Source organism: Primulina huaijiensis, chromosome 15, assembly GCF_012295235.1.
Source record: "Primulina huaijiensis isolate GDHJ02 chromosome 15, ASM1229523v2, whole genome shotgun sequence".
In the NCBI taxonomy this organism is placed as follows: domain Eukaryota; kingdom Viridiplantae; phylum Streptophyta; class Magnoliopsida; order Lamiales; family Gesneriaceae; genus Primulina; species Primulina huaijiensis.
The window spans coordinates 205,150-221,816 of record NC_133320.1 but is presented as its reverse complement, the minus strand read 5'-3'; the positions used below and the strand labels follow the sequence as shown (position 1 = coordinate 221,816).

The following is a 16,667-nucleotide window of genomic DNA, read 5'->3' as shown; positions in this document are numbered from 1 at the left end:
TATTAGTATGAGATCCATCTCTTGTGATAATTTCTAAAACTCATGAATAAATCGAAATTTCAAAATCAAAACTAATAGGTTGGTATCTTGAATTTATTATTTCGTTTATATTATTAAACAAATTATGCTATATACTAAAAAAATTGTATTACAAATTTTCATATGTATAAATATTAAACTTTGTTAAATAGATTATCTAAAACAAAAAATCAAACAAACCAGTCATTTAATAAAATACGTGCGAATAAATCATATCGTAGATAATTAAAAAGTTGCAATTTAATTATAATAGCAGAATATACAATCAATCAGAAATTTTATTTTTTTGGAAATTTAAAATATTTTTGGTACATAATAAAAAATAGTTAATGCAAAACTATTTTGACTGATAAGATTAGTGTTAATATATCTATTACTAAGGTGTTTGAGCAAGTTTATTTAAACCAGTTTATAAGTTTTTAAATCTTTATATTTTATTTAAACATAAAATTTATGAAGCTGGTTTTCTTGGCATCTTTGTCCCAAAAATTGTTGGTGTCACTATTTTTATTACTTTTTTTTTAAAAAAAAAATTATAATTGTTAATTAACAACTTTGACCTTCTATTCTATATTTTATGTAAGTCTACATGAATATATATGGGAAGTACTCAGTCAGAGATGGATATAGATTAGAAGCGAACAGCTATGCCCCCCCTTCTCAATCGTCTCATTCTTTGCATTCGTGGTGGAAGGTTATCTGGCAACTTTACCTCCTAAAATCCGGGTATTTATGTGGCGGGCGTCAAGGGACTTCTTACCTACGGCAGCGAACTTACAATCATACCATGTACCGACTGATGGTAGGTGTCCTTTATGCAATTTTAATTATGCTTCGACTAGCCATTGTCTACTGTTTTGTTCTTTTGTGAAAAAGGCTTGGAAAAAGACAATTTTTTGGAGTTATTTGTGCAAACTAAAGGAGTGTTCCTTTATTGATTCTGGCTTACTATTATTAAAAACTTGTGGTAAGGAAGAGTTTGAAGTGTTTGCCATTGTGTCTTGGGCTATCTGGAGTGATTTATGTAAGCTTCTGCAAGCCTCTAAGCTGTTACCAGTTGCAATCGAAGTGGGATGGGCCTTTTCTTTGTTGGGGGCTTTTAGAGTGGCAAGTACATCATGCAAAGTGATGCCTATGCAAGCGCAGATTAGTGCAGACAGTCTATGGAAGCGGCCGAACGTTGGTCAGGTGAGGCTTGATGTGGATGCAGGTTGGGATGAGGCAAATAACCTATTCAGTGTTGGGGCTGTTATTCGAGATTCTCATGGGCTTCTTTTAGAAGCCAAGGCAAAATTGGTCCGAAATCGAGGGTCGATTAAGCGTGCTGAATTAGAATCTATAAGATTTGGAATGGATTGTTGTGTGGCCCATCATTTTGCTAATGTTTGTATCTTTTCAGATTCTCTTCAGACGATTCATGCAGTAACCAAACCTGAAAAAGAATTAGGATCAGTCGGCGCTTTAGCTTTGGAGATTCAATTTATGCTTCATGAGCATAATTTCCTATCGATACACCATATGAAGAGATCTGCCAATGGAGTAGCTCATCTTTTAGCCTGCAAAGTTTTGATTTGGTTGTCTAATTTAGATTGGGTACCAGGAGGTTTTCCTAGTTGGTTGTTGAAAGCTGTAGAACATGATCTATCTTTGACATCTTAATGGAGCTGTTTACCTTTAAAAAAAATGAATATATATGGGGATATAAAAGTAAAAGTGAAATATTAGTCAAGGTATAAGAGTAAATATATATTAGACATATAATAAATACATAAATATAGTAATGGCTTACTAATTGTACATCAACTAAAAAATTGTATTAATTTGTTTCTGTTAATGCACAATATTCATTTCATCATTGCATTTTGTTCATATTTGTTTCCATGTAGCTGATGATGATGATGATGATAATTAAAGAATTCATCCCGTCATGGATGGGAGCAAATACATAATATATTTCGGTGGGAGCAAAATAAGTATTGTTCTTCTTAATTAAAACAAGGAAATATATCGTAATTGGACATATAAATATAAATACAAAAATACATGGCTTATTAATTGCACATTTTTTAAAAAATTCACATTTGTTTTCGTGTAGCTAATAATATATAATATTAAGTTAACGTGCATGAGTGAGAGTACTACTGAGATAGTGATCTTTTGGGAAGTTTCCGTACTTCAAGCTGTTGACGTTGTGCCACTTGATCTGGTTTGCTAGATGTGTCATAAAAGAGTGACATGAGTGACATCAGATCTTAACAGATAATATTGTTTCTGCTAGAGACATGGTCAGCGGTAGGGAAATGGTAAGACTGATATCTAAGGGATATGAGACAACACATGCAGATAAACACGTCCTTGTTCGTCAGACCTATTAGCACACAAGTAAATGCACTCTGCGCTACCACAAATATAAAAAAAATAAAGTTGCGATTTTACTAACTATAAATTTTAGCACAATAATAAATGTTTGAGCTTAACATATAATATAATAATGGAAAAATAATTCATTTTGGGATTTGTAAAAACATAAAAAGGAAATATAGCATTGCATGGTTGATTCGACGGGAGCAAATATTTAAACCATAAAATGATAGTAATGTCATTTTGTAATTTAATTAATCATATACAAAGTAACTTATATAGCTAGTTCTGGTTCGGTATTTTCCAAAGAATATCGTACCAAAAAATTTTTGTAACGAAAAATGAATACTGATATTTTACCGAAATTTCAGTATGAAATAAATTTCATACCGTTCTTACTAAAAAAAATTCGATATACTGAATTTCGGTACGGTATTGATATAATACCGTTTATACCGAAATTTTAAAAAATGAAATTATATTTATTGAAATACCAAAATTTTTTGAATGTCATATTGATATTGAAATTGTTATTATATTATAATTTTTAAAATATATGAATTTTTTTCGATATATACCACAACACTGAAATTTTTTGAATGTTGTACCGTTACAAATATTGATATAAAAAAGATCATACAGTACCGAAATTTATGGTATATCGTTAAATTTGATATACGCTATATTTTGTGGTTCGATAAGTGCGATATACCTAAATGTTCGATATTTTTTCNTTTCTTTTCCCCATATTTTGTGAATTGGATTAATTGTAAGAGGTATTTAGCCATGATTATTATTAAATTTATCTTTGGCACTTGTAAAAGTTTTTGACAACTAGTATTTGAATATTTGTAATTACTACTATTATAAATATAAATTATTTATTTAGTAATAAAGATTCATAATTTAAGATTTTAGTTCTTGTAACTTAAAAAATTATTTAACATGGAGATCAAATCAGGAGGAGGTATGAAATTTACAATTAAACATGCATATCATCAATTTGTGAAATAAACTTTTAAAAAAATCACATAGTCTGTCTAGATTAGTTAGTTACCCAGCTCGGGAACAAACCACCGCATTTTTTGAACAGTGTAAGAAAAAATATGAAAACTGTACAAAAAAATTCAAGATTGCGTGTAATAATAAAATCAAAGTAGTTTTGTCTTGGGTGACGAATAAATCCAATAAACGTTCGCAGACAAATGAAAAAGGCAGCAATAATATTACTCAGTAATATAGGCTAGCTAGTACAATAAATTACTCAAATCTACAGACAAAAGCTTGCCAAGCGTATGATTCTTCAACTTGATTTCGATTTTACGATATTTGGTACTTTTACAATGTTAGGAAGTGCAATCACTTCATCTGGGTCAGCTAGTTTTGACTGTACGGCCATATACTTGGTTCCTGCAGAAGATGCAGCTCCGGCACCATCAGCTGCTTCTTGCCTGTTTTCGGTTAATTGTTCCTCCGCCTCTGATTCCGGTAAATTTGTTTTGTCTTCCCGTTTAACAGTAGCGACCCTTTTTTCATCAGTGCTCTAGATCATCCCTTTTTCGCTTGCTTTTTCACTTCCTTTTCTTTTCCTTAGTGCCAGCTGCACTTCGATCAGGGTCGTTTCTACTGATACTGAAAGCAGCAACAGATGTATGTTCACCTGTCTACAAATCTGTGTCAGTTTCCCCGTGCTGGAAGGTAGATTATCATCAGGTTGAAGTTGCAAAATACCTATGCTTGAAGCCTCAGCATCGATGAAATTATCATCTAAAAAGTAACTAACTGACTCCATTGGCTCTTGACCTTCAGGTAGCACCTGCACTTTAGGTATCGTTATCAGATCATCTTTAGGAAGAAGCAAGGCCGAATTTCTTTGTTCGTGGTCATCGGATGGAGCATTTGTGATCATTTGAGCACCAAAAGTCACTGATCTATCAGGTCCAGGACTAGTCACTACTGCCTTCGGTGGGTCGTCATTTTCAGAATCTGTTTCCCTCTGACCTTCCAAATCTAATGGAAAATGTGGATGACCAGAAGAAGGCTCTGTAGGTATAGATTGCTTGATAAGAGTAGCAAAAATGTTTTTTAGCTCGTTGGAAGTTTTTGTGTGTTCCATCCTTAGAGTCTCGTCTCTTGGGGGAACCCTATATATGTGAATGTTTCAGCCAAAAAAAAAAATCAAAAGCCTTGCAAATGATTTCTATTTCACCACATATCTCGATTACATGATACAGAGTCCATTGGCAGAATAAAGAATTAGACAACGAGATCAAGGAAAAACTATGTTCTATGTTCAAGAAAACTTCTTACTCTGCTGGGAGATTTTAACATTTCGAGTGCATTTTGTTATTATAGCTAAGAAAGTAATCACACTGTCACCTTCAGCAAAGATCTTAACAATTTGAGGGAAAGATTGATTTCAGTTCACGTAAAAGCATCCATAATTGTATGTCATAGATTTAAAACAAAAAATATGCTATGATATATTTCCAAAAAAAAATTATCAATAACATATGACGAGGCTGAAGCACAAAATCTGAGTTTACAAATTCAATCTCATAGCCAGGAAACATTCGTTTTGAGAGTTGAATCCATCTTAGAAACAATTTTTCAAAACAGAGCTGCTGTTATCCTGAGCTATACATGGGATACCAACACTTGTTTCATAACCACTTTTCTAACTATCGATAAAACAAAGAGATCCAAATGTCCTATATCCTAAATAACCTGGTTGGAAAGCTTATATGGATTTGCTAATGGTTCAATGTTATACTTTCCATATCAGTTAAATGCGAAATCAGTTAATTTTGATCCATTAAATAATTTAGGCTTTGGCAGTTCATTTTTTATCGATGGAACTAATGTCAGTTATCATTCATCATTAATGAGAGGTAATTGATAGAAGCAGCATCTATTTCTTCCATCATCTACATATTATGTCTATCCATAAAAAATTCTTAAATAAATATTTTTAGGGGGGTTTCCGAAATCCATAAAATATCTCTACAAAGTACGCACTAGTGATACCCAAGAACGTGGTGCAATTTAAGTAGTTGACACCCTCATGTTCGGCAGCAACAGAACAAGGTAAAAGCACATTTAACACAATCAGGTGATGTCAACGTGTATTTGAAAAATGGGGAAAATGTCCTCACACTACAGAAGCTAATCCTAAACCATTTATCAACCTCACCAAAATTCAGCAGCTGCTTCAAATACTTGACAAATATGATGCAGTAGACCACCACATAAAAAAACTGAAGAAAATAAGTTAAATAACCAAGTTCCAAACCACTGTTCAACAAGTTGGTAGATACATATATTAATTTAAACCCTAGTCATCAAGGAAATGAAAAATGTGAGCACCTTCCAGAAAGAACTTGCAAAATGCAATAGATGTAGAGACGAAGTATAATATTGTTAAAAGCCACTGGGCTCTCAAGCAAATGCAGGAAGGCCACGAGTGTTTCACTCTTAACATCCTTGTCACAATCAGATTGGCCGGTCATTTGCACAAGCGCAAAGCACAAACAGCAAATTTCACTTGCCCTTTCAAGAAGCATGTAAACTGATTTAGAATGCATGTAAACCAATCCCTGATAGAGAATTATTACAAGAGAAAATCCAAACTATTTGTAAAATATATTCAGAAAAAATGTAAAAAAACATATACACATAAACCGAGCCCATGATGAGACAAAAATGTCCTTCCATTTGTGCTAAAACATATCTACATGCACAAAGTGAGACCTAAAAGGCAGCAGTTGTACACTCGACCAGTTCTATTTTGGACTTTTCATCATTCAGAAATTACTGCAGCAGATCAGCACAATAAGCATGGAAACATATCCAATACATGATAGATACCTTCAAAAGTTGCAAAATAAACTCCACAGATTCTCTTGGGCTTTTCTTATCTGAAGATCTGACCGTGGCTATGGCATGTGGTATAGCCTAAAATGGAACAAAATCCAGCTGAGAGACATTTCGTCTTAGCAAATGTTTTGATCTCATCTTAAATGGCCTGACCCTGACAAGCCCTCCAACATATATGAAACTTGAGGAAAATCCGATTAGTATTTGTCTTTGTTTTTGCAATTTAATTACTCTTCTGTTCATCCGCAACACAATCTCAATTTTTTTTATGTTGCAAAGTGAAACCGAAATTTCATTTGAAAATTTGGAAAAGGGAAATTGGATTGGAGGTAGCATTATCTTTATGTTAATAACCCAAGAACTTTCTAATCAAAACAAGTTTAAATTTTCTTTCAGATTTCCAGTAACACAAACAAATACTGACATACAAATAGAGTAACAATCACAGTTAATGTCAGTTGATCCTCAAGCCTAGATTTTGGAGGTCTGAAGCTCAAAAATAACAAACATAAATCAAAGGTCGGACCTACAAGTGTACATAAAATCAAAACAACCCTATCGTCTTGTTCCAGATAAAGGTAATCAATACAAGCACAACAACAATTCAAGATCAAATGGCACAATTTTTTCTTTCATCTGGAGCTAGTTAGCAATTAGAACACAACCAAAAGCTAGCAAGAATTGAAGTAAAATTGTACATTATACACAAGGTATACCCTCATCGCCAACAAAATGATTATCACCTCACACGAGGATGGCACGGATCAACACAAATTTAGGAAATGGACCAACCAAAAGAAGCATGGAAATATCAATTCCTGCGTCACATTGATAGATGGGTCAAAGCAGAAATTTCAGGTAACTGATTTCTAAGCATCTCCATTTGCTCATGGTCAAAGCATTCATTCAAGAGGTTGTGATTTATTTTCTTGCAAGCTCTTGGCCTCTAAATGACAATCAATGTTCTAAATGACGGTCGAGACGACCGCCTAGGCACTCCTCGCCGGTTGCGACTTATTTTCTTACAAGCCCTAGGCCTCTAAATGACAATGAGTGTTCTAAATGACCATCGAGGCAGCCACCTAGGCGGTACCTTTGTCTAAGACGGTCTCTATAGATGGTCCGTGGCTATCCGGAGGGCAAGCATGCGGCGAAGGCGGCTGAGCTGACAGCTGAGGCGGTCCATGATTTTAAAATCCTAGTCAACTAATAATTTTAAAACCAGTTAAAATCAATCAATTTAAAAACCCTAGATATAATAAAAACACATCTCACTCTCTTTTATATTTACTTTTGGTTTCAAGTGTCCTCTACCATCAGCCACCACCTGCCTCGGACCGCCTCCAGCCTCCCGCCGCAGTCATCAGCCACCACCTTAATTATCTTGTTAGCTTACATTTATATATTTACATGCACTTTGTCTAGATTGTATTATATTGTATGAAGTTTTTTTACCTATAAACATTATTTAATTATATATATTACATAAAAAACGATAATTATTTGTAACTACATTGTATGATTATATTTAATTACCTATAAAAAATGCCAAAAAATATTCAACCGCCTAGGTGGTAGGCAGTCACTAACCGCCCAGCCACCGCCTCCTGTCATTTACAATATTGATGACAATCTTTTATAATATTCACCAAGGGAACAAGGGAGGATGATGAAACACGTTGCAGGATGAGAAAAAACATAACAGCAGCAGTGACTGCCAAAGGGAATTAATTTAACAAAAACATGTTCATTTAAATCTTACCTCACTGCATTACCTCAAGGACAAAATACTCCTGGAAATCATGAAAGTCATTTGGCCTAACAATTGAGAAGGGCATACGGATCAATAAATGACTTCGCGACTCCACACCAATGAGACCTTTCGTTCTTCCCTAACCTGCAATCACTCTAGCTCCATTGACCACCACTTGTGCGTAAGATCTTTTTTCATAGACGTCGTACGTTGCTATGTTGACCAAATCTACAACAATGAGGATAACCATTGGTCCTCTCTGAGTTATGATCTGCATGGTACCATTGATGAATCCACCTTCAAGTCCCACAACTTTGATTTTGGCCGCCGACAAATCTTTTAGTAAAACAGTGTCTTGGTTAATGTTCAGCAGTCCTCCATATTGCTCTCCAAAACTTTTGAAAAGATCACTCGACCACAAGTCCCAAGGTATCCCAAATAATCTCAATCTTCTATTACATCACTCAAACACTTCTGCTTCTCCGTTAATTTGTTGCCTCTAATGCTCAAAGGACAGGGTAACCCTCTTCTCTAGAAAACATTTCTTCAATTTCAAATAAAAATAGGCATCTTCCTTGTTGTTTGGCCACCAAACTGCTTTGTTGGCTTGAAATGGAAAATATTTCAACGTTCCTCTCAACTGTCTTCCCAAGAGTCACACGCACCAATTCCCATGATATATTAACACACTCCGTTGTGATAATGAGTGCTTTATTCCAATTCTTAGCCAAGCACGACCAAAAGTGTTCATAAGCGTCTATGTTCCCCGAGTCGGTGGGATTAGGACAAAATTTTCCAGTCTTCGGTGATTGCTCCAAAAGCTTCCTTTCTTCTCTAGTATGCATTCCATTGTCCCTCCTTTTCTGAATAAATTTGGACAAGTAGTTTGCCACACAATAACCCCCCCCCCCCCCCCCACCCCAAATCACACCGGCCACTTGGTACGATGATGCGCTGCCTCTTTCCCATCCAAACGAATTCTGAATCGGTTAAACTTTTAACATGTCTATGGTTTGTTAATGTATTCCCACAATTTCGACCAAAGCCAATGTAAGCTTTCCAACTCCACTTCCAGCAGATAGCTAGCATTTCTGGTTCTCTCTGTCATACTTACAGCAGTCCCCCTCCTACCCATGTTGATTAGAAACAACTTTTGATCGATTTTTACCTCGCCTACTGCTCTGTTGCTGGAATGATCACGATGCATCAACCTATACATGACTTTTATTGCAATCCTGCTTGGTTCAAAATAAGACTCCACCGGGTTGTATTTGCTTGGTTGAACATATCAAGATTAGCAATCCTGCTTGATTTAAAAAAAAAAAAGGACTGAAAGAAAGGAGAAGTTAGATGACACAAAATATGGCTATCTGCTGGCTAGGGTAGCGGTATGGTTATGGCTGGATAGGTTCAGATTGAGGCTAGGTTTCATTGCGCGGCTAGGGTTCAGATCGTGGCTAAGATTCAATGCTGCCAGAGTTCGCAGTTAGTGTACATGGCTGGCTATAATGTCATGCATAGACCGTTGGGCCACTAATGTCATTCATCAACATCAACCATTTTCAACTCATAACAACCATAGATGACCAACAACCATTATATATAAATAATTCTACCAATATCAACTAATATCATAAATTGCTATCATTCTACAACCATTAATGCCAAACATCTACAGGTGTTTGAATGCAATATACCTCTTTTTCTTCCATCATATACTCAACAATTTTTTTCGGTGACTACATCTTTAGATTGATGACTAAAATACCCATTCAAAACATAATAAGCCGAGATCTCTTCCATCGTTGGTCTCAACAAACTAATAATATCCTAAAATTTGTTTTAAACGTATTAATCAAGTATAAGACATTAACATATATACTGATAAACTAATATAATATAGGATATTAACATATATATGGATAAACTAATATATTATATGTTATTAACCTATAAATGGATAAACTAATTCATACACTGTCAATTTGTTAGCTGCATCAGTAAACTTACTAAGCTATGGGGCTTTCTTTTTAGTCCATTTATTTGACTTCCATCAGCACATGCGGGGTAATGGAGTGTTATCTTCCTCTTTCTTTGTTGCAAAAACTTCTCGAATATCTCGAATTCATTCACATGCAAGAATCTACAATAACATTGCATAAAAATATTTGAAGATGTTATTCTTTTATGTATTTTTTCTTTGCTCAAGCCTCAATCAATAGTTTATCTTTTTCTACTAAATCTTTTTTCAAACTATCAATAGCTCCTTTAAAAACAATTATGCCCCGATAACTTTTATTACAACTATCTATATCATTAACAAGATAAAACAGTTTATCATCTATATATGGATCATTATTCTCCTTAATTGGTCATAGAAGTCCACCAACAAATAACAAACAATCCAATTTGATTTTATCAATATTCACTCTATTCTAATTTCGCACGTACATCACTCAATGAAACTATACTCACCCCAACGGAATACTTTTCACGAAATTCCATACATTCTTGGATTGGTGGAAAAGTATCGCTATGATCTAGTCCTGTTATCAGACAATATCCATACAATGAAAACCGAATTGATCTGTTACAAACTACCAACAATAATTCATCCGTGTTTCTCGTGAAACCCATCCTCACCACAAGATACCATAAAATTTGACTCCATACTTTGTAACCTTCTGAACAAGTAACTAAATTTCCAAATCATGTGTCGTTTACCATGAATTTTATATCTTCTGGATTTAAACTATTTATTATTATCCCCGATATTTCTTTATAATGTTCTTGAATGATTAGTTTGCGTCGAAAAGCTTCTTTTTCTGGGGGATAGTTGAGTTTCTAAGTGTACATGCGTTCATAAGAAAAAATATATTAATTTTAACATTACATGATAGTAAAAAAACAATATTGTAAAAAATGGTCAGATAGCTTTCTTTAGATATCGATTGAGTGAATGATAAAATATGCTTATAAAATATCGCCCTATTCATTATCAAAATAATCTCCATATAACAAACAATTATCGGCAGAAATAATAAAAAATTACCGACAGAACCAAAACATAGTCTCTGTGGTCTCCAATGATAGCCATAAATTAGGACAAAAAATTAAATTTGAGAGAATTTTTATAATAAAATATGATCTCTACACATTATAAGAAAACACAGTCTTTGTAAATCATCCAATGGTCTCCTTGAGCCAAAACACGGTGTACTTCTAAGTAGCAATAATTTATGGCAAAAAATCTCATTGTACCATCGAAATGTCTTCGAAAAGCATCCAATGATCTCTATAAGTCAAAACATGGTCGCAGGCCAAACTAGAGAAAATTGCCAACATTTCAAATTGAACTAGAACAAATCACCGATATTTCTAATCAAGAACAAAAATTAAACAAAACATCACAACCTAGCAACTATGATAAAGAAATTTCACAATATTCTTGCAAAAATATGTAAATAAACTCACAAAAAATATTTCAGTTGACATCGTAATCTTCGATTTTGAGACGGTCGCGGGAAGAAGATGGTAGCTAGAGAAAGAAGATGGTCATTAGAATGTGGAAGGAGATGGTTTCTGGATATTGATATGGAGTGAAGAAATTTACGAGAAAATAGGGTGATATTTGAAATTTTCTAGTTTTGAACTTTAATGGTTGGACATGTGAGTAAATATTTTTTAATAATTTATTTAACCACGTATATTTTATAATTTATTATTAATAAATGAAGGTTATTATTTGAAAATTATACGAGGATCTAAATCTTCCCAGTTTGGTTTCACATGATTCTCCGGTATGGTAGAAGCAGTAGCAGATTGAATTGAATCCTGTCAAAACATGTCTTCAACCACCACAATTCACTGCCCTTCTTTTCCCCCGCTTCTCCAGGTACCTACAACTTATCTGCACTGCAATCATCAGTTTTTTCGCTTTACTTATTTACTCGTATTTTGTTTTGGAAAAGCCCACTGGTCTTCCAATGGTGGTTTCCGCTCGAATGCTGAAAGGGAACAAATTTGCAAAAACCCATTTGCTTCGGTTATGCACCGCCAACACCAGCAACAATGTGAGCCTTTGCTACTCACTTTTTTCTTTCTCCTCCATTTGTTTATTTTGGGTCAAAAAGAAGGGATTTTTGGTTTTACTTTTGTAAAATTATGGGTTTCAATTGTTTTTCTTGGGGCAACATAATTCACGAGCGGTTTGAATACGAATCTATTCAGTGGATAAAAACTCGACATACTTTTTTAATACATTCACACTCCTACAAATGTTTAGCACATTTTCAGTCCAACATGTGTCAGTGCGACTTGTTTAATGCTGATTTATTGACTGTTTCTCATTTAGTTATGTAATCGCACCTGCTACATTCTATCCATGTTACACATTTGTTGCCGATGCATTTTAGAATATATCAAAACCAGAATAGTTGATGGGTGGAATACATGAACTTGACAAGGGTGTTAAATGATTGCTAATACATCACAATGCTCATTGACGAATATGTTTAATTGATTTTCTTCTCTATCGCTAGAATATTGTCATCCAAAAGCTAATAGGAGGTTGATAGACTGGTAACTATTAAAATTTGCTTCTTTCTGGCCTCTGGTGCATTTTTCATTTTGTATATGCCCCTCTAATACGTATTATCGTTGCAACGGTAGATCCATAACTCTGCAGATTTTGACAAGACTGCGGAGGAAGAAGGTATTTATTATAGTATGTGAAATAGCTCAATAACTTTGATGAATACATGATGCATATTTCCCTCTTAATTTAAATCTCCACTTATTAGGTTCGAGTGGGAAGGACAGAGATTCTGAAGCAACCTTAGCCAATCAGTACTTCCCACCTTTTGGCTTCTATTGAAGAATATTATTTTCACGGCTTGTGTAATAATTTTTAACATCTTACTATTTTTCGAAAGTGATCCACGAAGCAGTATGTATCCTTTCCATTTTGCTGATTGTTTTGGGGCTAAGTATTGTTGTTTCTGCGTATAGATCAATACTGTATCTTGAATTGTCTATAGTGCATGCTTTCTGCCACTTTTATGCCTCCAGACAATTACTTAAGATAGTCTCATGTATAAAAGTGTTTGCTTATGTGTTTCTAAAAGAGAAGAAGCATCCCTTTTCTTTCAGATGTTATTTTACTTTATTGTTTGTTGAACTTTTCAGGATATTGACGAGATTGAAGAGATATGGTATCTCAGGAGTCTTGTCCTATGGCCTGCTAAATACCGCATATTATCTTCCTACTTTTCTCGTGGTCTGGTGAGTAGTTTGTTTTTCTAAAGTAGTTGAATAGTTTGGATTTTTTTTGAATAAAAAGTAGAAAAAATGGATACACCTACCAAATTGTTCGCATGTTTTGTCATTAGGTCAAAATTTTCATACTGATCGTGTATACTGTAAGCATTTTGATGAGATGATATGTCTTAGCCAACCTTCTTCTTTCTTCATTTTGGTATACACTTTTATAAATTTCCAGCAGTTGAAGTACTGTGATCTTGATGCATTGTACTTAGAAATAATAGTTTGCTCCCAAGAAAAGGATCAAGGAAAAGAAAACAGAAGAAATAAAGATTCCCATTAAAGTGCATATAAAATAATCTATCTAATTTCTCTTCGCTGGACACAGCTCCAATTGATATGCTTATCGCTTCTGCTCTATGTCGTATTTCAAAAAAGTAGAATTCTGAAGCAGCAGCACATTTGTAGATTAGAAAGCAGAATTCTAAGTGCCATTGTACGTAGCAGATGAGAAGTGGAACAAAGTAAGGCAGACTTGTCTGCTGACAAGCTTTCAAGAAGAAATAAAGTAAAATAAGCATATCAGAGAAATTATACAGACTGCGGCAATAGCTGCGAAGTAAGCATACTGAGCTGTAAGAAAACCGCATTGTCAGCGAAAGAAGTGACCAGAGGCAGGAACCTATTGCTGAGCTGGGCTAATGGGCAACTCTATTATTCAAAGCAGATAAGGCCTTTAATTCCATCCAACAAAGGTGACCGCAATTCCAAGTATGGATCTTGTGAGGTCTATACCTTGCTAAGATAATTGGATATAACAATTTAAGGATGTACCATCATTCATGGTGTTAGGGTGAGATATTTAGACCCGTGAAATAGAGGTTTGCTCTTTGGTCATAGCCAATATTATTCAATTACACCCCCTTCTTAGTGTGGTGTCACAAACAAGTTGTTTGCTGGTACATAAGAATAGCGCTAGCTAAAAGGCATTCTGCAAGACTTCCTAGTTAATAAGGACTTGGGCTCGTACATTAATAGCGGTCCTTTCTTTTTCTTTACGTTTTCTGCATTTTCCTGGCTACATACTGCAAGGTTTCATATAATTATGCCCACAAAAATCACTTGCTTCATAGGTTCTATGTCACTCCAGCGCCTGGAAGAATGGGTTATCTGGCAGCTGTTGAAAGGTAAAATTTTCTTTAATTGCTTCTTGTATGTTCAAATAAAATAATAGGTTTGGTTATTTGCAGGTTTCTCAAAGTAATGGGCATGGTGTGGGCAGGGAGCCAAGTAACTAAACTCGTGAGAGCTGGAGGGTGAGCTGCTTTCATGGTCTAGCATTTCTTCACCAACACATGAATATTTATGATTAGCTGTTTAACTTTATGTTAGATTAGAAACCTTTGTCTCCATCAATACAATCGACTCAAATACAAACCTTTGTCTCCATCAATACTTTTTTTAGCATTAAATTTATTTCAAGTTTTAGGTTATTTAGATATCTTTTTGATGATGAACGCAAACGGAACGACAAAAGAAACATTTAAATGGGCAGCCTGGTGTTTTTTACGTTCCCCTCTCTTCATTCACTGACATTTATCTATATGATTCAATGGCAGAAAGTATAGTTTTTCGACTTGATCTCTCCGAGAATAGATATTTAAAATGGAGATCAAGTGAAACATCTCGGGTTATATGGCTATTTTCCTCTATTTTTTCATGTGGACCTGGAATATTAGAAATGTATTTTAATCTGCAGAAATTATTTGGTTATCCCATCACATGGTCCTTGCAGTTGAGATTAATATTGAGTACTTGGCCTTATTTTGCTGTTTCCTCAGCAGTTTACTTGTGATGTGATTCACTTTTTGTTATTTAAAACTCACCAACAAAATTTTGACTCCAAATCTCTCTGCACTGAAAAAATATCATGTGTTAGATCTTTTTTTTTTAATCACTGGAAAAGTAACATATATGTTCTCTAACTAACAGGGCTCTTGCACTTGCTCCGATTGTGGATAAAGGATTATCATGGTTCACTGTCAAGTTTAAGCTTGAGTCCCAAGCAAAGGTAGGCAAACCATTCACTTATTATATAAGCTTTTGAATTTAGTACTACCTGATATTGCCTTTTCTGCAGGCATTTATGGCCATTACTGGATTTTGTTTCGGGATGGCCTTCTTGACGTTTCTTATAGTGACCATACTCTGGGCATAATGTTTTTTCTTTCCTATCCATTAGTTTGTTATAGCATCATTTCCAACAAATTGACAGTGAGTGGCTCCTCTCCTATGCGTTCTGGAAACCTCTTCGCATCGTGGACTGCATGGGATACACATGGTTGGGATTCAAAGCATTATGTAGGCATCAATTTGGCTTAAAGTATGTGCTCAACTTCTTCTAACGTGCAATCGGCATATTGTTCAATTTGTTCCCTGAAATTGTGATATAAGTCAAACCTCACAGTTTTGCATTTCGTTTTGCATTCCCCAGTAAAATGCAACTCTGGCCATGTTCTATTTGACTGAAATTCTTAAATAATCATTAAAAAAAACCTCAGATATTTTATTATCATTATACATGGAAGCTGCTGAATTGGTTCTTATTCTAAAATTATTGCCAAATATAGATTGGGCTTTGAAGTGGAAAAAAAGAACTAATTGTTGTAAGTGGAAAAAAAGAACTAAATGTTGTAAGGATCCATCCCGCGTACGTACAATGCATCTGTGCTTCAACGAAGATGCCCTCTGAATGTTAATCGATCTTGATAGGTTTTGAATTCTAATCATATCTACCGTGTTTCCAAATCTTCAAAGCAACTAATTTGTATTCTTCAAATGGAGCAAATAACAAATTATCCAGAAGACTTGAGACATAATTTTAGAAACAAGGAATACTTATTGCCAGTGATTATTTACTATCTTTTAATTGCTCTAGAGATGAATTCAATTGAATTATAGTTAAATTTGTACATTTGCTCATATTCTGTGGATGAATTTAAGTCTCATCTTATATCTTAATTCTATATTTGTGGAAAAAAGGTAATACATGGGGTGGGAGTGGGGCACTCCGATTCGTTATTTTGTGTCCTAGTTTGATACATTTAAGTTGAACTAGCATGATGCACGTGCGTTGCACGTAATATCGATTATATTATAAAAATTAAAAAAAATTGATTTTCTAAAAAACAATTTGAATCATTTTGTTATTTATTTGGGCTTAATTTCTTATCATATTAGACGATTTATAAGAACTTATACAACTTACTTTCAAAATTGTTTCTCAAATTAAAATGCAAGTATTTGATTTTATGTTATATAATAAATTGTAATTAATATAATATATAGAACAAAATGAACTGGAACAAATTTTTTA

The 16,667-nt window shown here is 34.3% G+C and overlaps 2 protein-coding genes across 7 annotated transcripts; one reads left to right on the top strand and one right to left on the bottom strand.

Moving 5' to 3' along the window:
* Positions 1 to 3,862: 3,862 nt before the first annotated feature.
* LOC140960580 (uncharacterized) lies at positions 3,863 to 11,747 on the bottom strand. Of its 6 annotated transcripts, XM_073418887.1 has the most exons (4): positions 8,039 to 8,915; positions 6,268 to 6,354; positions 5,767 to 5,949; positions 3,883 to 4,544 (listed from the first exon to the last, which is right to left on the bottom strand). In XM_073418887.1, the coding sequence occupies exons 3-4, from the start codon at positions 5,907 to 5,909 to the stop codon at positions 3,944 to 3,946; spliced, it is 744 nt and encodes a 247-aa protein (XP_073274988.1). In that variant the 5' UTR covers positions 5,910 to 5,949; positions 6,268 to 6,354; positions 8,039 to 8,915; the 3' UTR covers positions 3,883 to 3,943. The 6 variants fall into 6 exon arrangements, with proteins under 6 accessions (XP_073274992.1, XP_073274988.1, XP_073274991.1 ...); XM_073418891.1 differs by lacking the exons at positions 6,268 to 6,354; positions 8,039 to 8,915 and having other exon boundaries at positions 3,863 to 4,064; positions 4,132 to 4,544; positions 5,767 to 6,251; XM_073418890.1 differs by lacking the exons at positions 6,268 to 6,354; positions 8,039 to 8,915 and adding an exon at positions 11,504 to 11,747.
* Positions 11,748 to 11,759: 12 nt separating this feature from the next.
* On the top strand, positions 11,760 to 15,887 carry LOC140960581 (uncharacterized). Its single transcript, XM_073418892.1, has 9 exons — positions 11,760 to 11,924; positions 12,001 to 12,102; positions 12,701 to 12,743; positions 12,832 to 12,877; positions 13,217 to 13,312; positions 14,425 to 14,478; positions 14,542 to 14,607; positions 15,284 to 15,362; positions 15,432 to 15,887. Exons 1-9 carry the CDS (start codon positions 11,874 to 11,876, stop codon positions 15,507 to 15,509), a joined length of 615 nt encoding a protein of 204 aa, XP_073274993.1. The 5' UTR covers positions 11,760 to 11,873; the 3' UTR covers positions 15,510 to 15,887.
* Positions 15,888 to 16,667: the final 780 nt, after the last annotated feature.

Bases quoted from the DNA above. Each gene is read 5' to 3' on its own strand.
- LOC140960580 (XM_073418886.1), bottom strand. From the start codon at position 5,984: ATGCATTCTAAATCAGTTTACATGCTTCTTGAAAGGGCAAGTGAAATT. The intron at 4,545-5,766 runs GTGCTCACATTT...TCACATATATAG, and splicing joins TTGCAAGTTCTTTCTGGAAG to GGTTCCCCCAAGAGACGAGA.
- LOC140960581 (XM_073418892.1), top strand. From the start codon at position 11,874: ATGTCTTCAACCACCACAATTCACTGCCCTTCTTTTCCCCCGCTTCTC. The intron at 11,925-12,000 runs GTACCTACAACT...GTTTTGGAAAAG, and splicing joins CTTTTCCCCCGCTTCTCCAG to CCCACTGGTCTTCCAATGGT. The intron at 15,363-15,431 runs GTAGGCAAACCA...CCTTTTCTGCAG, and splicing joins AGCTTGAGTCCCAAGCAAAG to GCATTTATGGCCATTACTGG.